This window comes from Cebidichthys violaceus, unplaced genomic scaffold (genome assembly GCF_023349555.1).
Source record: "Cebidichthys violaceus isolate CVI_PGR_0920_01 unplaced genomic scaffold, fCebVio1.0.p SCAF_3, whole genome shotgun sequence".
Classification (NCBI taxonomy): Eukaryota; Metazoa; Chordata; class Actinopteri; order Perciformes; family Stichaeidae; genus Cebidichthys; species Cebidichthys violaceus.
In genome coordinates, this window is record NW_027176483.1 from 22,774,218 (window position 1) to 22,797,653 (window position 23,436).

Below are 23,436 nucleotides of genomic sequence, written 5' to 3' on the forward strand. Positions count from 1 at the left end.
AATATTATTTATAAAACTCAATTTCACAAATCAGTAAGTGTGTTTACTTTGTTTATTTTACTTTGTGATACAGAGCCACTATGAACTACACACACACACACACACACACACACACACACACACACACACACACACACGTGTAGAACTGGCAACGTGATGCTTTGCAGCTTGGGCGGAACAAACATTAACACTCGCGGTTAATGTCGTATTACGTGCTTATCGTTGTGAAACGGTCGCGGTTCAGTTTGTCACACATGGTTCACGTTGTTGCTGGCGGTTAGGTTTCGACAACAAAACTACTTTGCAAAAAACTCGTGTTTTGGCTTAAAATAGGTACCGTTGTAATGTAACTTCAGCAGTCAAACACGGCTGTGGCACTCCCCACATCTCAGTCCACTCTGGAGCCTTGACATGCAGATACAATTTTGAGGAAGCGCACGTCAGCTGTCCTATAACTTTACAGTTTTTAAAGCACAATTAGTTTTTTAATATGTGAGTGTAATCTGTCACTGTCAATATAAATCCTACACACTGTATATACAATATACAGATCTGTATGTTTACAACTTACAGTACACTTGATTTGTATATAAATGTTTTATTTCTTATTGTATTGTAGGTCATTAAGTGCTTTTTATGTAATATTTATATCAACAGTTATGTTTTCACTACCTGTGACTGCCTTTAACGGATGAAATAACCTTTTTTAAATGATGAAGGCACTTCTAGTACAAAACACAAACCACACCTTGGTGTTTCATTTTTACCTCTTTACTTACGATTTCATTAAACTTTTACAAAATGTACCAAAATACTGGCTACGTGGAAGATCCGGGTAGATAATGAGAATAAATATGAAACAATTTAAATCATACCCTCTAAATTAAAAATGAATTCTGGTTTAAATGAACACAATAACACAATTACTAAGCTTGTTTAGCTAAGGCTGATCTATGGAGGGAACCATGACGTGCATCTTTGATTGGATGGAAAACAACAGTGAATGTTGCTATTGACTCTTTTTTAGTGCATACATAATTCATAAACAGTTACTGATTGGTTGAGGATACACTCAAACAAATTACTCCCAAAATTAAACCATTGACTGGACTGAAAACAAATACAACTAAACTGAATAAAACCATTCAACCTGTGAAGGAAACCTAAAATGTATTTGCTAGAAGTTATTATTTCTAGTTTGTATATACTTCCACTACAATGTGGTCCTGTCTTATTTTCATATTTAGACTCTTGTTGCATTAACATGCATTTTAATGAGATTTCCATTTATTTTTTTCTCACTCCTTTTTTCAGAGATGGAGTTGATGGTAGTCGATGTACATACCTTACTCCTCGGGATTATTATTAACAGCTGGTTATGTTTAAATGTGTCACAGTGATGAGGCAGCGTGTTATCTTTTATATTTCTCTGACTCAAATCAAGTGCTGCTTTCTTTTCAACACGGATGAATTGTGAAATCTTTGAGGGTCCTCACTTTAAAACCCTTTGTACTTCATTTTGACCGCCTGAAGCATAATACCAATTCATAGGCAGGTAACACATTTGTCTGTGCTGTATTGTGTTCTTGCTCTTCTACACACACACACACACACACACACACACACACACACACACATTAGATGCTGTGTTACACATTAGAAAAGAGTCACTTTTAAGGTTCTTACTCCACCCACTCCAACCCTCTCTTTCACTTGCCACACACACACACACACACTCAGAACCCACACACACTCCCACACTCTGCCACAGAGGGGTCTATGACTAATGAAGTAACTCTTGGCAGAGGTACAAAAGAGCTTAGCTGCATTAACACATCATCTTCCCTCTCTGTAAACATGTACACATGTATATGTACACATGTGGAACATGTAAACATATACACATGTACATGTACACATGTTCCACATGTATTATTTGTGTTAAATGGATCTTGTTCTGGTGCTACATTACCATGAACAATGCATGTTGTGTTTGTGTAAATAGCACATCTGATTTCACACGTAGTTATCAAGATATTTTTTAAAGAACCTCTTCAATGAAATAGTGCAGCACATCAGCAGTAGTTAAGGTACAGTGGCCAGGAAGCAATTCATCATTATTTTAAACTGAATGTTCAGTAACACTTGTTTTACAGATACATCCTAGAAGCATATTAATGTTGAAGGTCTTTCATTATTTTAAAAAACAGAGCTCAAATCAACCATGTTCGGGTTCCATCAGGTAGCTCCTCTTCCTCCTCTTCCTCCTTTGACAAATCAAAACACTTCACAAAAGCAGTAAATAGTGTAGCGGGTGTAGTAAGGACCCAGGAGCAGTGCGACAAACACCAGGGACGGTTTGAATCAAAGCTTTATTCTCTTCAGAACACACAACAGGAAAACAGCGGCAGGCTCTCGAGGTCGGGGACAGAAGGCTGAGTGAACTAAGACGCAAGGCGGGGTAGTCTGAGACAGGCAGGGTCGGTAACGGGGAACCAGTCCAGAGGGAAACGCTGGAAGGTGTGTGTGTGTGTGTGTGTGTGTGTGTGTGTGTGTGTGAGACTGAGGTCTAAATAGTGAGAGCAGGTGAGAGTGATGAGCTGATGAGGTGGGCGTGACTAACAGATGCACTGAATGAGCTGATGAGGTGAGTGAGATGGAAAAACAGTCACTCTTTCAAAAGGAAAAGTTACTAGCATTTGCCATTAGAATTATTTTATTTAACTGAAGTGATGTATGTATATATATATATATATATATATATATATATATATATATATATATATATATATGTATAGTATTTATTCTGTAATCTTAATCTTAACTTTGAATTGATTGCGTTCAAGCCGCCTCACATACTGATTCCCAGTCCTCTATTGTTCTTTCTGTCTCTCGGTCTTCTCTCCTCGCCTCCCATTTGTCATCAGTGGTTTAAGGTGAATTGTAAAGTAATACATTGTATAACTCTGATATTGCACCTTTGCCTAGAGTCTAGACTGTCCTTAGAACCAAGTTAGATTTTAGGGGTTTAGTTATTTTTGCTCATTCTAATAAAAACTCTGAGGTGCAGATATCTGAAAAAGTATTTTGTGTCTAAATCATACTTGAGTAATTCATGCTGTCTGTGTTATAGGTAATCCTGGACATGTTCTAATCCCTTTGATGCCCATGTTCTAAAAACAGCATTGTACCGTGATCATAAGCTAGGTTCTTTAGGACGTCTTTTCACTTCAAACCACATCTTGATCATATGTTTAACGATTGGATTAGTAGTTTGTTTAATTACATTTGGAAACTTCGTTGGATGTAAATCAAGGGTCAGGACAATTCCATTTCTTTCCACTTGTTGCAAAATAAACGTAACGGTCCTATGCTTTACCGCCCATAGTACCAGATGTACCAACACCTCCTTTACTAAAAGACAAGTCAACTGGGGACATTCAAATGATAGCACAGTTATTTTTCCTAACGCATCCAATAAATCATTTCCTGAGTTTGTGGAAGAAATATCAGGGGGAGGAAGTGGAATAAATACAGTATTTAGGAAGTGTGTTCATGTGTCTAATGTTTATTCTGAGGACTATGAAGGACAGACAGGACCATCCATCTATTAGTTAATTATGTTACTTCTTCCATTGAAGAATCATAATTGGCTTTAACAGTCATAGCTACATTTGACACAATTCCTATTCCCAAATATGTGAACTGATCCACTACTTCCAAGCAGGAGGCTTCTCTAATATTCTCCCTTTGCTTCTCATCAAGTAGTAAAACAGAGAACTTGGTGTAATTGACTGAGTATCCTGAAATGTCACCAAATGCCTTTATTAACTCAAGCAAAACAGGAAAAGTTTTGTTAACGTGCGAGATACATAAAATAATATCAACCGCATATAGCGAGATCTGATGTCCCCCCCCCCCCCCCCCCCCCCCCCCAGACCTCGGTCCATTCTCATCCACATAACCGGAGGAAGGAGATTAATAAAGGGATTAAAAATGCCAACCAAAAAATAGGCATTACTTTATTCTAAAGAATTAATTCAACCTTTATGCATCTCCATACTATAAATAAAATGAGTAGAATTTTGTGAATTTGCATAAACTCATTATTATGGCATGAAAAGATCATCAATCAACCAGGTTTATTATCTCCACCAGAAGCGTCTATGAGTGAGTGTGTGACTGTGTAGCTCCATGTCTGTCCACTAGTGTTAATGCTGCTGCAGAACACTGCAGAATATTGCTGGTTCTCTAGTGATCACACGACTGAGTGCGTCTTCTCTGCACCTCGACACATAGCTGGGACAGTTTGCTCCCTTCTAGTGTTTTGGATGGTGTGTTTGGCTAACAGCTAACAGAGTGCAAGTACACACTCCGCTGAGTACATGCCACTTAGCCGCTGCTACGTTAGCCGACAGCTTGGTTAATAACATTTAGTTTATGAAATATCAGTGACTTCAGTGGGTTCGGGTCAGTTGGTTGGGGGTGGCCCTTAGAGAGAGCTATTCCCAGTAGAATAGCCTAAGTAACTTATTCCACTGTAAATTCACACACATAAAATATACACTTAATGTGTGTGTTTGTGTGTGCTTCATCACTAGTGTGCACTAGTGATGAAGCACAGTTTTCACCGCTTTACCTTGCCGTCAGACAGCCCTGATGGGGAACTGCAGCTGTTATCTATGCTCTCACAAAAAAATATCATATTATATTAATATAAGAATATTTTAAAATGCTCTCTTCTTACATCCGGGCCACCCTGCAGTACTTGTGTGTTACGGAGCCTCTGCCTTTGTATTGTGGTACTCGTGTTAACAGGGTAGAGCAGCCACACCACCACAGTGAGCACCGTTTGCCACAAGCAGATCACAGCAAAGAGAAACGTTAAAATGAGCGTCCATGTAAAATGAAATCGGTGTTCATCCTGATGTTGCAAAATGACAATGAATTATCCTTGAATCCTTGAATTTTTGACACTTTTTACATCCAAACAAACATTTAAACCAGAGGTCTTCAACAGGGGGTCCGCGACCCCTAGGGGGTCCGCGTAGATACTGCAGGGGGTCCGCACAATCTTTGGTTGATTAGACTATTTTTTTTTTTTTTTTTCTCCCAAACAGGAATCTGTCCATTATTTGAATAGTTCAGTATTGTATGCAAGATAACATACGTATGTTTATGCATGACAGTGGCACTAATAGACCATCACTCAGTTTAGTTTCCACATTTATGTTTAAAATAAAAACATTTCTAGAAAGCAGATTAGCAAAGTTACGGAGAGTTAGATGCTCAGATGGTATATTAATATATGGTATATATATCAGATGGTTATACTTTTGTTGGATAAAACCTAATTCATTAAAGTAAAATGGATTTGGATTGGATTTAGCTTGATATGTTAGAGAAATATTTAAGATTTAAATTTCAGGGGCCAAGAGCACATCTGAGAAAGATAACAGAAAGTATTCACTGAAGTATTTCAGAGAACGTTGTATTTGGAATGAATGGATGAATCTACTTGGTTTAGGTTTTGTTTTGGCCAGCCTACACATACATTGACCACCTGCTCAATCTCTTCGACATGAAGCGCTCCTCTCTAGCGGCACACCTGCTCTCAGCAAATCCTCTGTGTTGACAGCACCTCTGGGACTACTGCCCAGGCTGCCTCTGTAAATCTGAGGAGCTGCCTTAGGTGCAAGGCCGTCATCACATCCAGAGCACTTTGTATTCACCGTCCACTGAATCCGATGTTACCCCATCAAGGACTGTGCTTAGTTTGTAGTCCAGGCTCTAGTTGTCTCCAGACTCTCTGGTGGTTCTCTCAACTTCTGCTCTGCCCCACGCTCAAACCCCTGAGGCTGAGCAAGGTGCTGTGATCTACCAGCTGCTGTAGCTGATGACTATTATGACTAAGAATATGAGTTAAATCTTGCACTCAACAGATTGATAATCAACTAATCAGTCTCAATACCTCAGTACTATGTTCTGAGTTTATTGATCTTCAGTTCCTGCTTCAACATAATATGACAGACAACGACTTGGCGATATATGTGTGGTTTATTATAATAATAATAATATATATAATAATATTATAATAAAGAATGAATGGATTAACAAATTAATATATAAACCTAGTTTTCAAATTACAAATGGGAATGATTTAAGATGTAGGAAGGATTTGATTTCCTATAAGACGCCAACGCTTCCCTAACTATAACTGTAAATATGAATAATTCAGAGCGGTATCCCACACCAACTCTTGATCATAGTAGAAGAAGTAAGTTTGCTGTTTCCTAGTTCCAAATGACCTTGCAGTGGGTTCTGCCATTTGTTTCTGCTCTGGTTGGGGTAGAGTGGAGGCTCTCCAGGGGGTGGTGATTCCCATTAGGTCATCTCTGGCCTCAGATGCCCACTCACTAGGACTGGAAAACGTCTTTGAAGTCGATACACTACTGTTGCTAAGCGGTTCTGGGAAGCAGGCTCACCTCATGGCCTGAGGTTCTTGATGGTTCAGATGATTCTGGGTCACATCATGCTCTGACTACTGCTTTCACTGAGGCTACTTGTTGAGATAGACTTCAAATAATCTGGTTTGGTTTTGGACGCCACAACTGAAAGTTAACATCACACGAGGTGCTTACAAACTGATTCAAATACCAGTAAGAAGTTAGGAAGGAATAAACTCGGACGGTATCGACAGTAGCGAATAAAGAAAGGAAGGAGAGTGTGTGGAGCTCCAGAGAAGAAACAGTACAAACACAACTAACACCAGAAGAAGAGTTGTATCCATCTAGGATGGTGACAGACTAGTGATGGACCTCTCAGCCACTGTTCAGATTCTTTGTCTCTTAATATTGACCTACTCTTGCTTTATGAAACACGTGGTTAACACACAATACAAACAGAAATAATACAATTACAAAGTATATGTTCCTCCATGTAACGGACCGACATTTCAAAAACACAAGGTTATTATCAGTAACTTTAACTATTGATCAAACTATTATTCTAATACGGTATTAAGAACATAGGTGGGCCAGGTCTTAAATTAATATTCACACAGATTGTCTATTTCTCATCTCACAGACTCAGGAAATAGACCTGCATCATCTATTGAATGACGTTGGTGAGGTTATTGAACAAGTTGAAGACTTCTACAGTGTAATTCAGTCCTACTGAAGAATATTGAACACCAACTAGAGTCTGTTGCTGCTTGTAGTTTGAAGGTTTATGACTTATGTCTGGTCAGGGTTCTTCTTTACGTTTGTTGAAAAGAGTGAGAGGGGGGAAGAGAGAGAGGTCGTGTGTGTGTTGTAAAGATTAGATGTCTTCACATCCTGTCGTTAACTTCCTTATCTTGTCTTGAGATCTTTCTCTGAAGCCGGTGGACCATCAGAAAGTGAAAGAACGCCATCTGGTCTGTGGAAAGAGTATATTGGTAATTTACAAAACAAAAAGGTGATGTGGTAAACAACCTTGTGCCAGAAAAAGCTCAGAAGCACATGCATTAAGGAAAAATGACTCGTGAAACAGTCAGATTGTAATCTCTATCGTCAGATATCTGCATATTAATGCAGAATCTGTAGGCCAGTGATTTTCAACCACACCAGTGTGCCGTGAGAGATCGTCAGGTGTGCCGTAGGAAAATGTCCCATTTCACATGTTTGTCTTCCCTGTAACTAATAATGACCGGATGAGGGTGGAGACAGAACCGTTACTGTATGTAGGCGTTGTTTGAAGAGAAAGACACACGACAACGGCAGTCCACCGGACGTGTCCACACATATGAAGCACCACCACCCCGGTCTGTCAGCGATGGGCCAAGGCACAACAACAACAACGTGTCACCACGGCATTTAAAAAAACGTTTGTGGCAGAACCGGACCGGGCTAAAGCTATTACCACATCTATTGAGTGTGTATTGCTGAGGACATGAGGCCGTTCTCCGTTGTGGAAAACAAAGGATTTCAAAATGTGGTTAAAGTGCTTGAGCCACGCCCCCACCCCTCTCAAGGGTAACCATTATGCAGATATAAATGTTAAAAGACTATGAAAGCAAAGTTATTTGGCGACCCTAATCTAATCACTTACAAACCTCCTGTGGGGCCGACCCAGCCTTTGATAACTACTGCGTTAACGTTAACGACAGATCCTGAGCCTTGACAACGACACGTTGATGGACAGTTTGACACACATACAGAGCTTTCAGCTTTGAATTCAGGCATGTGGTGCATTGATTGGTTTCTATATTGACTTAGGGAATAAAGAGTGGGAGAGAAATTATGTCTATGGATGCTCTTAACACAATTATATCATTATTATTATTAATTTATTAAAAATGGTGACATTTGAGGGCTTTACTTGTCAGGATTCGGGACACCCAGCTTGAAACCGGGACAAACTAGACGGTCTGTTCAGTTTTTGACTGGGGAACTGGTTAAGTAATGTTTTTTACTTGGACTTTTCCATGAATATTAAAGTTATGGCGCATTTGAAGCCAGGTTTTCAGGGGCTTTAACAAAAGGAAGAAGTCTGAGAGTTTGTAATTTTGAGTGGGGGGCCAGCTCTTGTTTTAGTTAATGTAGTCAGGCTTATTTTTGGAAATAGGTTTTTTAAGCACAAAATGTATATTATACTGTACACATATATTTTATCATATTTTGTGTCAAACTTCTAGACTTTCCTTCAGATGTGCAAATTGTTTCACATTCATCTCAGTTTTCATTTCCACATGTTCTCTTCTGAACATTATGTTACGTCTATTCTACAACATTCTGTGCGTGCTCTGTCATCCCATAGGGCAGAACCTATTCTGCAGCGAATAAAGGAGAACCGGACCCGGGTGGTGTCTCCATCTTTTGACAACATCAAGTATGACACCTTCGAGATTGAGGAGTATCCGCTGTCTGCGCAGGGCTTTGACTGGGAGCTGTGGTGTCGATACCTCAACCCACCAAAGTCCTGGTGGACACAGCACAACCACACTGCCCCCATCAGGTAAACACAGGAGCATCTGCAATGCTTTGTTCTAACTCACACAGGCTGCCAACATGAACGCTCCTGCCCCATACGTGACCACGCGCTGCCAGGCCTTTTCTTTCCAGCGTAACTTCTAACGGTTCTACTGACACAGAGAATATTTGGACAAATGGTTTGAACTGTGGGTGCTGTAGCTTTGTCTGGCTGCTGCTACTAACAATCTGGATGTGTTTAGCGCTTCACTGGCATCTTCCTAGCCTAACACCCCTGCCCCACCGTCTCAGACATAAATTAATAATCTGATTCAGGGAGTTTAAACGGATCCAGGCCTTGTGATGTCTCTAGCCACTGTGGGTTTTTGCTATGTGAGGCTGGAACTCACCGCGCTTCTGAGGCACGACCTGAATGACCCCTGGGAGCCCCCCATAGCCATGAAAGGGCTCTGTAGATTGATTTGAATTATCAATCAGCACTTTAAACGGATAACTTAAAGCTCAGCTGCCACCTGCTGCTCGTCACGGTCAGGAGGAGGGCACGGCGGTGGGATAGAGTGTCTGTTTCTACCGTATCCTGTATCTCTACCTAGGAGACCAGAGTGATGTCCGGGCTGCGTCACAGCTTTTTAGCTCCACAGTTTGTCGCTCATCCTCTAGCACAGTTTTTCTGCACGTTAACAGAATGGATGGACAGGACATCAAGACGTGGTTGTTCTCTGAAATCGACACTGTCCCTTGGCTGTTCACAGGGTGATGAGGTGAGTATATCTTCCCAGGAGGAGATAGTAGATGTACAGGCCATGTTGCAGAAACAGGCTGTATCTGTCAGCTAAAACTCAGACAGAAAGGATTTGACTCTGCGTACTTCCTGGTCCCCAAGAAGACAGTAGAGTTTAGACCCATTTTGAATCTCTGTGCTCTAAACTGATGCACTGCCTGCAAGGCGTTCCGTATGCTAACCATCAAGCGGTTACTGGAACTGGTTCAGCAAAGTGATTTATTCACCACCATCGACACAAAGGAAGCATCCTTTCATGTTGATGTGTCTCCAAAACACAGAATATTCTTGCATGTCGCCCTCCAGCCTATAACTATTGCAGTAAAGAGCAGCCTCCTGCCACTCCAACAGGTGTAGTATTTGGGGGTCGTGCTTTATGCATTCAGGCTGCAGGCCCCTCTGTTGGAACGCCGATGGACTGCCCTGCACCAGGGTGTGACAGTGACAGGGAGCCTGTGGATGTGGGGTTCAGAGCACCTGTTGTCTACATTGTCAACATTCCAGGACTGGAGAGCAGGGATGCCAACCTCATGTCGAGAGGCAACCCCTTACCAGGCAAGAAGAGGCGCTGTCATTCAAGGTTTGCTGCCTGCACTGACCACAGCGGGACTAACCTGCAACCCAACCAATTTGTTTCAATGAACTTGATTAGTTCTTTCAGGTCAAGGGGTCAAGAGCTGGATGCTTTTTGTCTTCCATGCAGGGCACAGGGAGGAAAAGTTACTTCTGCTTTGCCCAGTTTGTGCATTGGCATGTTAAACGGTCCTGACTGTGTGCTTCAAGGATGGTGTGTCTGGTAAAGCCCTGTCCAAGGAACGCCTGGTGAGATGGCTTTGTGACTCCAGGCGGGAAGAGACCCTCCCTCTGTAGTTCATGCAGACTCTACAGGCAGCGTGGTGTGGCCTTGTTCATCGGGTTATTGATGGCAGACAGCGGTGATTATAGAACTAGGGTTACAACAGCATCACCTTTGTTTTAAAGCTTGACAAGAAGTTATTTCAAAAATCATTCAAACGATAAAAAACTACATTTTAAGACAGTTCTGTTTCATTGAATTAAATGTATTTATATTATGAAATAAGTGAGACACCAGGAAAAATAATCTGCCAATGCAGAATTCATTATTAATAGTTGACTTGAAGCACATTGAAGGTCTGATAGGATCACTTACTACGCTCATTATTTTGACATTGTGATTTCTGAAACACTAATCCCTGTGAATGATTATGTATGTAAATTCAGGTAAGTGTAGTGTCAATATTCAAAGCCATATAAAACCCGGGGGAAGCAGCACAACCACATCGAGTGTAACATAAAGACTGCAGGCTCATCAGTAGCAGTGGGCTGTTGTTTAGTTTAGCACATCTGATGAGACCTACACTGTGTACAATCATTGCTCATGCAGTGAAATGGATATGATGATATAGTTCTTCGATGCCATTGGCCATGAAAACTGCGAATATGACAGGAAATGATTGCTTAGACATACTGCAGAGACTACTATCAACCCATCAATCAGAGAAAAACGGCCAACTTACCAATATCTGCAAGGGGATAATACGTCTGCTGGTGTCGTTTAGGCAACTCAAAGAATCAGAATCAGAACCGCTTATTTCACCAGAGTATGTTGCACATACTCATACACATGTTGACTGCGTCGTCCACAGACCTGTTGGCTCTGTAGGTGAACTGCAGGGGGTCCAGGAGTGGGTCAGTGAGGGTTCTGAGGTGAGACAGGACAAGGCGCTCAACAGACTGAGATGGGTGGTCCAGAGGCATGGGCCCCTGCTGAGCTGGGGGAGGAGGACCTGGTGGTCTGGGGCTTGTTGATGGAGCCATGGGGGGTGGGATCAGGACTGACCCATTGTCTTTCAAATCTACAGTAGAACTCGTTCAGTTCGTCTGCCAGGCGGAGGTCGTTCATGGAGTGGAGGTTTTAGGTTTGTAGTTTGTTATCAGACCTCTCCAGACAGAAGCAGAGTCACTTGCTGAGAGCTGGTGTCGTTAAGCGTCTCTCACCTAACTAAACCTGTATTTTGACTCTTTGTACGAGTCCTTGTCCCCAGTCCTCAATGCCTGACCCTTGTTCAGCCTTATCTGTCTGAGTTCTGTTCAAACAGGGTTTGTCATTGTTGTAACTCACCTGGTGCTGGTTGGAACACAGCCGTCCTCACAGAAGCTGATGTATGACGTCACAGCCTCTCTGTCCTCATCCAGACTGTTGGTAGCAGTCCTGAAGACGTCCCGGTCTGTACAGTCTAAACACGCCCAAAGATCCTCCAGAGCTTCACTGATCCACTGCTTGAATTTCCTCACCACAGGTTTACAGAGCTTTAGTTTCTGCCTGTATGCAGGAATCAGATGGAGCATGACGTGGTCAGAGACGTGATAGACCTGCTGATTGTGGAGTAACAGTGGTCTACAACATTCTCCTCTCTGGCTGAGAGGAGAACACTTTAGACCACACTTTAGGTGCAGTGTTTATAGATTTGGTTAAGTACCAGAGGACGTATGCTGCTCGATATTGAAATGGAAGAAGATGAATTCCCCCAATATTTATTTCTCTATCTTCTTATGTACTTTTTCTCAATTCTAATCTGTCACTGGGTTTACTCACAAGGACCAATTTAGCCTGAGCTAAGAAGAGCTGCATGAAGTGGCCCAGCGTGTGGAAATATCTGATTTAAACCCGGCACTAACTTTTTATCATTTCAGGCAGAAACATCACACCTTTATTTCACATAAATGACTTTGATGCAACATGCTATGCTACCATTAAATTACGAGCTACTTATTATTACTAAGTGTTGTTCAATGCCACTGTTTCATAGATAAAACCAAGTGATGTTGACTTATTCTTAGTTTGCACATGACGTGTGTTATGGAGCAAACAATGTGTCTTTATTCCATGAGTGTGAAGCTGCTTGTGCTCTTTATCTCATGTTTTCAATATACTGCACTGTAAAAAGGGTACTGTTGAGATTAAGCAGCATAATATAACTCTCTATGTGATATTTGAATTTCATTGTTCTGTTATCTGGAGGTTGTAGAGAAAAGAATATGTTCATGCAGTTTTGGTTTTAGTTTTTTGGGGGGTTCTGTCTATCCACAGAGAAACGAGCTGTTTTTGAGGTGGTGATGACAGCATGAATACTAATATGATTGATGTATTTATCATGAGCTCTTGTTGACTCACTTTGATGTTTCCTCAAAATGTCCTGAATGTGTTGTTTTAGGTGAAAGCATCATGTTGACAGATGTTCTAAGCCCGATGTGCTGCATGTGTTATAAAGACAAGCAGTGGTTCAGAGCATCAAATATGCAGCAGACTTAACGTCCATCTGAAGGGCCCTGTTGTGGTTTAGGACTGTGCTTGTGTGTGTGTGTGTGTGTGTGTGTGTGTGTGTGTGTGTGTGTGTGTGTGTGAAGAATATTTAGCTTTTAAACTCCCTATTTGCTCTAAATACAAAACATATTCTACCTCTTCCTTTTCTCTGACTTTGTCTCCTTTCACCCTCTGTTTTAGGAGCCCTGCTCTGATTGGCTGCTTTGTGGTCGACAGGAAGTACTTTGAGGAGATTGGCCTGCTAGATGAAGGCATGGAGATATACGGTGGAGAAAACGTGGAGCTCGGCATCAGGGTGAGTGGGATGAGAACCTACACCTTATTGGCCACACATCCCCAGTAACCACATGCCAGCTGTACATTCTGCTCAGTGTGATGTGTGTCCTGAGCTGGACGCCGTAGAGGCATAAACCACGGTCACCATCCACATTTAAATGTGCAGGTAAGCAGACATGTCCAGCATACAGACAATAAGCACGACCTTTCCTGTGACAGAATGTGGGCTTTAGCAGCCGTTCACATTACTCATTCAGTCTGACTCAAGCAAACTGAGCTCATTACTACTGATTTAACAGCTGACAGACAGCATTGAGATTAATGTAGGCTAAAGAAATTACATTCAAAATAGCTTTTTTAATATATAAAATGAACCTTCATTGCTTCACATGTATTATATTACGATCAATATCTTTTTTCTGTTATTTTAATTTTGTTGCATTTCTGGCAGAATTTAGCATCAACATGATTTAAATCCCTTTTTAACAAGCTTAACCACAGTTACATCAACAGTTACTGCAAGGACTTCCTCTCTAATCTGGTCTCCAGAGGAAGAGGCTCTGCACAAGCACCATCCCTTGACACTGCAAATCAATCGAAGAAGACGCATCTGTTGGAACAGCTCTGAGTGTGAGCTGACACAGGAGATATCTGAAGAGGACTGTTGACTCAGGCTCAGTGTCCAGTGATTAACAGTGTACTGTCAGTGAGGGACAGGTCTGATTATTGACCGAGCCATTGGGTTCACAACACATCACGCTGAAAAATGTATACATCTCTCAGGTTTGACCATGTCAGGTCCAGATTGAATGGACCGCTGGACAATCAATTTAATGGACAATCGATGTTAGGAGAAGATGAAAAAATGAAATACGTACACACCTTACACAATGCAGCCACATTGTCACTAACGTTCCTCTTATTGTGTCCAGTCACGAGGTGTTGATCGTTGCTGCTGCCGCTCTATCTTCCCCTGAAATAAATCGTTTAATCCTCTCCAGTTTCCAATAAAAGAAATCTCCACTGTCAACCAATAAGCTGTAGCAAAATATGGAGAGCAGCCAGAAGGTCACAATGCAGGCAAAGGAGGATGAAGCTTGTGTTGAGCTAAAGTGGGACAAGCTAGAAGCAAAAACGAGGTACAAAAAGTCAAAATTGCACGCTTTACAAATATAATCTTTAATTCCTAATACTTCTTTAATATTGATTCTGAAAATAGAGAAATAACCTGCAGTGACCTCAACTCCTTGTGGTAAATTGATTTGTTGATTTGTTGATTTAAATGCAGTCTCATGGCTTTATGAAGCCAGATCTTTCTTGGGGCCAGCATCTAATGTCCATTAAAGGAACTGCACCTTTAGAGCACATGTATACTAGTTGTATTGCTCTATTCCCTTTGCTTCCAAACCACTAATGATCGTCCCACACCAGCTATAGTGTAGCCAGCCTGACAGCAAGGCTGGTCTTTGTCAACTATCTCGTACCGGGAGCACACTGGTAGCATTAGTGTCTCTAGGGCATTTTGGACGTCCATCACTAATGAGACAAATATGCTTCCATTCTAAATATGTGACAAGAGACACGACTTTTTTTTCCCAATCCCATCACCAGACATAATCAAAGAGTGGACAATTCAACGCAAAGGTTTGACAAACTATCACTTTTCGTGTAAACAGAAAACAGATGGCAACATTGCATGGAACCTTCAGATGCACTTATGCACCAGAATGTACAGTAAGGATTCATAACCTCGCACACATTGATTTGTTCCATATTGAAGCATGCGGTGCAGTTTCTCCACTAGCTTTATATCCCTGAAATCATTATATGACGTCATGAATATAAATGACTAACTCTACCAAAGGCTTAAAATGACCTGTTGTTTCTGCACATGGTCGCTCGTTGCAGCAATCTGTCTTTCTCCGGTTACTAAAAAGCCTTCATGCAGTGTTTTGACTTTCTCCGTAGGAGGCTTGAATGTCAGACTTCTACAGTCCAGCAGCCTATTAGTCCAATAATGGCTTTCTCCTTAGCTCCTCATGGTGCAGTGCCCACCAGTGCCCAGTACTCCATAGAATAGCCCCCCCCACTGTTGAGACAAATGACTCAACAGCAAAGCATAAGCTGCGAGGCCACAAACAGACGGACTCTCTGCGGGAGGAGATCTGAATAGCGTCGCTGTAACCCCAGCAGTTAGTGCTTTTCTGACCTACATCAGATGCTCCCTCCAGCTGTCTGCAGCTCTGCCCATATGAGACTTTAGCCTGTGCATAAAGGAGGGCCAAGAGTCACACACAGTGCTGCAAATCAGCTGTGACAACAAACACCCAACTGAAATTAACCTGTTTCAGGGGAGAGCCTTTTCCAAGCTGCTGTTGACCTTTCTGTGTGGTTGTTGGCACTTTGCTGTTCATAGGATTGGTTCAGGGTGGGATTCAGCTGGACACATTCACCCCCATCTATTTATCCGTGAGGTTTTTGAGCAGGTGGAAGGCAACAAAACGAGAACTTCAGCCAGAGTTTTGACCTTTCTTTACTTTGGCAAACACCAGCGCCAAAGGTGTATTTATAGTCATCATTGTGTATGTGTATATATATATATATATATATATATATATATATATATATATATATATATATATATATATATATATATATACATGCAATAAACACATCAAGAATAAGTCAATATTTCAATTTTGCTGAAGTAATAGACTGCACTGCAAAAGAGACCTTTGCAGATCAATGAATATGTAAATCAGTAGTAACATTTTTGACAGAAACAGTTGTGTCTCAAGGGCATTGCTCTAACTAATTCCTCATATGAGTTCAACTCGAGGTTTAAGTCAGAAAACACCCAGTTGTTCTATTTCCATCTCCCTCATACCAACACAGGCGCCTCTTCTTATCAGCAATGTCGTTTTTCTCCCAGTTTCTGCAGAAGTGTTCCATATCTGTGGCCTGCACACTCCTGTTGTGATAAAGATTGCTTTTATGAAGCTTCATCTGCACTGTGGCACAATGTGGTGCCTTTTTAATTCCCATTGTCTCGTGCCGTCTTTATCGTGATTGGTGGTCGTCCTCTGCATGATTTATAATTTACGCCGTTTATTGTTGTCTTTCGCCTCTCATTTTCTCATTAAAGCTTTTAAAAACACAAGTCCGCAAGCGAGATTTGTTTTGCATTAAACCAAAGAAGACAGACTGAGAGACAATTAGGAATGTAAATGAGTTGTGCTTTGTCTGCTTGAAACAGACAAATCAGCCAGACACTAGTTCCAGACATCGGATAGACATAAACTGCAACTACTCGCCATCAACCATGGTGTGTTCTGGGTAATAGTTAGCTCATCACCATGTAATGCTTGTTATTTAGGAGTGAAGATATCGAAACAAAAAAGAAAAGGCTTTTGAAAAGTATGACTCAAAAAGACGAGTAGAAGCTATTATTCTCTCCCCTCTATTTCACTTTATCTTCTCTCCATACTCCTCACTTTATCTCCCTTTGCTTTTATGCCTTCACCCTCTCTGCTCAATGTTTCACACTCTGAGTCTCCTCTTCCTCACCGTCTGTTATTTTCTATCTCGCTCCACATACCCACATGCACAGTCATAGATTGTGATGCTTGAAGAATGTAGCTCCTTATACTCTAACCCTGTGTTGTAAATCCTTTCTAGAGAATGTTGAGGTATTTTTGACTGAAGCCTGTATTATCTCTAGTTGATGTTCCTGCCTGGGCACCAGGCCAGGTGTACAGTTTTATTGTTGTTCTGTTTTAGCGCCTTGCTTTGAAAAGATGCAGCAGGGAAAGAGTAGGGATTATAGCTCCAACACAAACAACGTGCAGGACGCGAATAGAGAGAAGAGGCGCTTGTATTCAAGTCAGCGTTCAGTATTCCAGCTCTTGTCTGGTCGGTACTCTGAGCTACTAAGCTGCAGAACTTTGAGCAGTGCTATCGAGCAGCGCTATCATGGAAACTAGCATGGTTTACTTCAGAAAGGTTATTAAGATTTATATGCAAGCTGGTGTCTTGTGCACACATGGACCTCAGTTACCTGAGCAGACCCTTGCTTCCATACCTGAACTACTGTATAGTACAACACAGACCAACTGCGTCATTCTGTGTCAAAACAGATAGATACCTTGTGTATGCTATTTGACACAAAGAAGAAATACTGCAAAATATTTGGAGTGAATTTTGACCTAGAAGTGAGATCCATAGGATGATATCTGCTTGGTTACAGATGTCATAGAATGTAATGTAAAATGTACACAAAAAGCTCCTCTTTCTGGTTTGACCTGGAATAACCCTTCTGTCAAAGCATGCTAAAGAGCGGCACGCTGTAATAAAGCGTGCTAGGCCTGTGTAGACATATTTGAAAGCTACAACTGTAATATTAAAAAACAATGATAATAAATAAGAGTAAGTGGCCATTCTCAGTGTGCTCCTATGATAGCTTTCATAATAATTCTATACAGCAGGCTCAGTCACAAGGTTTTGATCCCCTCTTTAGAGAACAGAGATTTCTCTGACATGTACTCGGCAGGTACTGGGTATATCCATGCCTTTATTCTGAGTGCCTGCAGTCACTAATGCGGCTGCATTTGTGTGTATGTGTAACACAGGTGTGGCAGTGTGGCGGCAGTGTGGAGGTCCTGCCCTGTTCGAGGATCGCACACATCGAGCGCGCCCACAAACCCTACACAGAGAACCTGACGGCCCATGTGCGTCGTAACGCTCTGAGGGTGGCTGAGGTCTGGATGGACCAGTACAAAAGTCACGTCTACATGGCCTGGAACGTTCCACTGCAGGTAAACAGACGTGTGTGTGTGTGTGTGTGTGTGTGTGTGTGTGTGTGTGTGTGTGTGTGTGTGTGTGTGTGTGATGGGAGTTTGACACTGGGATTGTTTAGTATGTTGGAGAGTATAATTAATAATAGAGCATCATTGTGTGCATTAATTGGGCTGTAATGGTTTGTGTCTTTGTGCTGACAGCCGCACACAAAATACACAAAATGTAGATTGATGCACATAAACACAGAAACTTTTAGCTTTCACCAACATGTGCTGAGGTTGGCGTAACAAGCTGATTTGCGTGAGTCAGTCACACATGACGAATTTTGCTTTGACTTAAACTACTTATCGATAATCAAATGTTTTTGATTCATGATCAATTGTGATTAGATGGGTTTGTATTTATTTCCCTCTTTAGAAGTCAGGAATAGACATTGGGGACATTACTGAGAGAAAAGCCCTGCGATCCAGACTCCAGTGCCGGCCGTTCAGCTGGTTCCTCTCCAACATCTACCCTGAGCTCCGATCCTACAGCAACACAGTTGCTTACGGAGTGGTGAGTTCATTTGTTTCCCTTAATTCTCAAGATTCCTATTCTTCAGTTATCAATATGCTTAGATAACTTGCTATTCATATGATTTTGGAGCCAACAGGAACAAGTTCACAGCATCTGGATGCCAGCCCACAGTTGGACAAACACTACACCATACAAGTATACTTGTCGGTATGAGGCTCACGAACCGGACAACACGTTTGAATAATACTAGTGCATTTGGAAAATGCAGAAGCTTAAACTGTGAGAAATATAATGTTCTTTCAGTGGAGCCACCGCGCTCAACCTGGCAACCCACCCAACGTGCTGCCTGACACGCCCACCACGGAAGAGAAACATTGTACTTGTTGTGGGAGGCTACGCTAAAGTAGCTTAGCAGGAAAACTAACAGCAGCACACACACTACAAACTCTCCCCACAGCGTTTAGCTGTTCTACTGATTCAGACTAAAGCAATCAACACACAATCCACATTTCACCAGACCATCATTCTTACTTTGTAAAAGAAAACAGAGACATGAATACGCGCATGACGGGATGCTTCATCATTAACGGACAATGCATAGAGTCCAAATCAATGTAATCAACATAATGACAAGAACAAACTCACAAGAACCAGTCACATATATTTATATGACAACAAAGCAACAAATCAATCCAGCAACACTGTGGTGCTAAAACACGTATTCATCCACACACTGAAGAGCACCATTCAGATATTAACCATATCATAAAAACAACACCATAGAAACATTAACACAGTAGTAACGCTACTGTAGATCTAAAACAACAAAAGTACTTCACTGACCAAAGCTGCTGTTCACTTAAAGACAAAGTCCATCCTCCTTTCTCTGTTAACAAAGAGTTCAATGACGTGGTTCTACAGAACATCGGAGCGGTTCAGTTCCAGCCAGAGGTCCTGTTGTGAACGTGTTCGTTGAGTTGTAGATCCACTCGGGTCTCAGCTAAAGTTTTAAAAGCACCGTAGCTTGTGAGTGTCCTGTCTGCTGTGGTGTCGTGTTGCTGCCTTGGTTAGCATAGCGTAGCTCAAAACACCAAGAGCTCAGTCGCAAATAAAACACATTCTTAGCCATAAAATGTGCAACGCTTCTCCTCCGCTGTCAGACAGGAACACCGTTCATACAAATCCTTCTCCATGCTGGGTCAGGGCTGCTAGCTGTGGGCTTGACCGACCCTTTGATACCATGTCCAGCTTTTCTGGAAATGTCCTTCTCCAGAAATCCGTTTCTCCTCCTTCAGCCATTGAGTGTTAAAAAAACAAAGTTACACCAAGCTAAACGCTAAAAATGTCATAACTTCTTACATATCTTTCAACTTGAACTCTTATTACAATCAACAACATCGTCCTCATATACTTTAACCTGTAAGGTCTACCTAGAGGACCTCGGGCCTTTCTCCTTACATAGAGACATAGAGGCTGAATCTGATTGGATAAGAGCTCTACTTAAAACAAGCTGCACTGGAAGCAGAGCAACAGAGGAAGATAGGAGCTGTGAAGATGGGAAAAATAATTAGAATACATGTAGTGTATTTGTGATAAATGATTAAATTATAAATAGCTATAACTTTATGATTCTGTTTATGTCAGCAGAGAAGGCTCAGCCGGCCCTGACGGCCATCACTGGTTCACATATATAGGTTTCAAGCACCTTTGTGTTGGTTTGTAATTGTTATTGCACAAATGGAACCCATTGTTTTTGTAGAGATTATTATTTTCCTACTGCTCATTGCATTTTAGAGGGAATTGGGATGCTGGAAATTTCACGAAAACTGGCCCACAAGTCAGAACTGGTGGAAGTTCTGCATTGATTGGGTTAAGGCCCCGGGTATACATGACACTATGGCCTCTGCTTTGTTTTCATATTTTTGAATGTTGTGATTAAGTTGACACTATTTGTTCAGGTTGGCACTATATTATATTATTGTTTGAAAACCTTGTTTGACTCTTTATGGACATATTATCATCTTATGAAGTTGTTATGGGGAACCTTTTCTTAAGCAGTTGCCTATTTGCAAATCCAGTAGCCACAGAGCAACATTACCATTTATTTGGAGTAATGTTTGAGTCAAATACTTGTTTGTCTTCACCAACTCATAAGGGAAAGTATCATTTTGAGGTAGTTATACTTCTAATAATAGAATACTTCTTCTAAAATTATTTTTTATAATAACAAACTAAACATGTGATAAGCACCAAAATAGCCCTTAAATAGCATTAAACGTACTTCAAGCTGTAAAACTTAATTTTTCTATTAATACCGAGTCTAATTGCATACACACTATGTCATATATGCTTCTATGCTTTATGAGCTCACTTCAAATCACAGCAGCGGGTTTTGAAAGGGTGAACCTTTTTCCTCCACTTACTTTACGCATGACTGTTCCTCTCTTCAGCTAAGGAGTGTGGGAGGACTTTGCATAATTGAAAAATGACAGTAATCTGTTGAAAGCTGAGCAGAATTATCCCACCGCACGAACTGACCCTGCAGTTTCTGATTGCAGTCTCATTTTAACCTTTTAAACTTGAGTAGGTATAGTTTGAGTTTTCTGTCTTCTGAGAGCCTGAATGAAGTCTGAAAATAATCATCACACACCTATTTCCTTCAGGTCGTATTAGTTCAGCTTTATTGACTCAAAATCTGTCACTGAGGAGGAAAAAGTTATGATTCGATGGGGAAAAAGGTTGTGCGGTTCCATAAGCAGCAGCAACTCTAAGCCTGAACCGGCTCACAGCTTTAGTGTCACTTCTTGTGTTTGTTCTTCGATAAACACTTCAATCACAGCGCGAGCTGGATGGTGCTATTTGTTGACAGTACTGAGCATGTGCAGGGGCTCAGCTTTGATTGAGATGAAAGCGTTGCCACTGTGACATCAGAGAGATGTAGATATGAAGTTTACATATTTGACAAACACAAACTCTCACAGGAGAGCAGTTGGAGAGAGTACAAATAGTGTTACACCATCTGTGGGTGTTGTTTATGCACTCATCTCTCATATTACATGAAACAAAAGCTGGAGGAATGCACTGCTCACACAAGGCGAATACTGTCCAAAAAAGAGACATTATAGCAAGATTTGTCAAGCAAATGAATCACATTCACACAGTGCCATCAACTTGGTTGGTTGATGTTTTTAGACACGTTTAGAAGTTCTCCCAGAGCTCAGTGGCTGACTGTAGGGTTACCAGTGTTGGTGTGCTGGTCGGGCAGTCGGTCGGTCCACCAGATTGGTCCAGACTGAGATAACTCTACTGGATGGATGCAGACATGTGTGGTACCCAGGGGAGGAATGCTAATGACTGTTTAGTCGTTTTGAGACAAAGTTCTACAATTTCTTGATGGATTACCAAGAAATTGGTTCATACATTTATGTTCGCCTCAGGATTAATGGCAATAACTTTGGTGATCCCCTGACTTTGTATTTAGCAAAAAAATGTAATTTGTCCAATACTTTGGTTTATGACCAAATGCCTGTATAACTAATGACATTAACATCAGCCTCGGCTTTACTGTGTGTGTGTATTTAGTAGTAATTATCAATTGTTACCATTCCAAACTAAGGTGTGAACATGATAAACAGTATTCTTGTTAAATCATCATGTTCAGAACAAAAATAAAAATCTTGTTATTGAACATTTTTATGCTGACCATATCAGTAAAACACTCATTACCAACTTATTTCATTGAATATAATTTAATATACAGTATCTGAATGGATAATTAATGACTTTGAGGTTATGTTCACATGTTATGTTATGTTGGTTCAGCAGTAGGGAAAGATTGTTGTTGTGTTAAAATATAGAAAAAGTTCAAAGTTGCCGTACTGGATGCACAAGACATGATGTGTTTACTTTATTAAACCAAAGCCACAATCTGTCACTAAGCTTAACCCAAACCTAGCAGCATTAGCATAACACGCATCATACAGGAAGTGAACCTCGGCATTCAGAGTTAAAGTCTTGCCCTCCATCCACTCTGACCACACCCTCCATCCACTCTGACCACGCCCTCCCAACGTCAGTACAAAACCGTAGCGATCCTTCACTTGGATAAATGTCCCCACTAAACATAACCCTAACAATTGTTACCCTCAAAGCATATTTGACAAAAAATGTGAAAGGTCACTTGAATGGGAGACTTAAAATGGCCGCCACGGAAGGTTTACAATGCGTTGGAGGTACAGGTCAGAAAACGAAGTCAAAGGCAGCCATAGCATTCAAGCTCTCTGAATGTGCATTCAATTAACTAGTATCCCTGAAAGGAAACCAATAACATAACTCACCAATCTTCATCACACGATTACTGATTTGATGATTATGCTTTAGAAATATTTCCATTACTCTAAAACATGAACTTATACCTTGAAATGATTTATATAAAGCACCTGGTAAGTGATAACTGAGTAGGTTTAGGTAATCTAAAAACATTATATTTGAAGTCATGCACCTAACTCTCAAACTTGTTCTAAACCAGAACTGAGTATCAGCCTTAGCTTAAAGGTGTGTCCAGAACAAAATGTCACTCTTTCACTTTAAGATGTTCTTAATCCTTGTTCATAACAATATGGACTTCTGTAGGTTTACTGTGAGTTTGGTTATAATTGCATTATAGCTTTAACTGAGTTAGTTGCTGAGATCGGGGAACAAGGCAATACCATTCAAATTAAGCAGATGAGGCACATAGCGTAAGGGTA

At 41.1% G+C, this 23,436-nt stretch overlaps 1 protein-coding gene across 3 annotated transcripts in view; it reads left to right on the top strand.

The window, feature by feature from the left end:
• Positions 1-23,436, top strand: part of galnt18a (UDP-N-acetyl-alpha-D-galactosamine:polypeptide N-acetylgalactosaminyltransferase 18a) — a 156,910-nt gene that overhangs the window by 88,918 nt on the left and 44,556 nt on the right. For 2 of the 3 annotated variants that reach the window (XR_011103873.1, XM_068723648.1), the window contains exons 5-8: positions 8,800-8,997; positions 13,280-13,394; positions 18,004-18,189; positions 18,590-18,727. Coding sequence is in view for 2 of the 3 variants with exons in the window: in XM_068723648.1 (XP_068579749.1) it covers positions 8,800-8,997; positions 13,280-13,394; positions 18,004-18,189; positions 18,590-18,727 (637 nt within the window). In the remaining variant the exon portion in view is untranslated. The remainder of the gene's footprint in view (positions 1-8,799; positions 8,998-13,279; positions 13,395-18,003; positions 18,190-18,589; positions 18,728-23,436) is intronic. The other variant, XM_068723649.1, reaches the window with a different exon arrangement.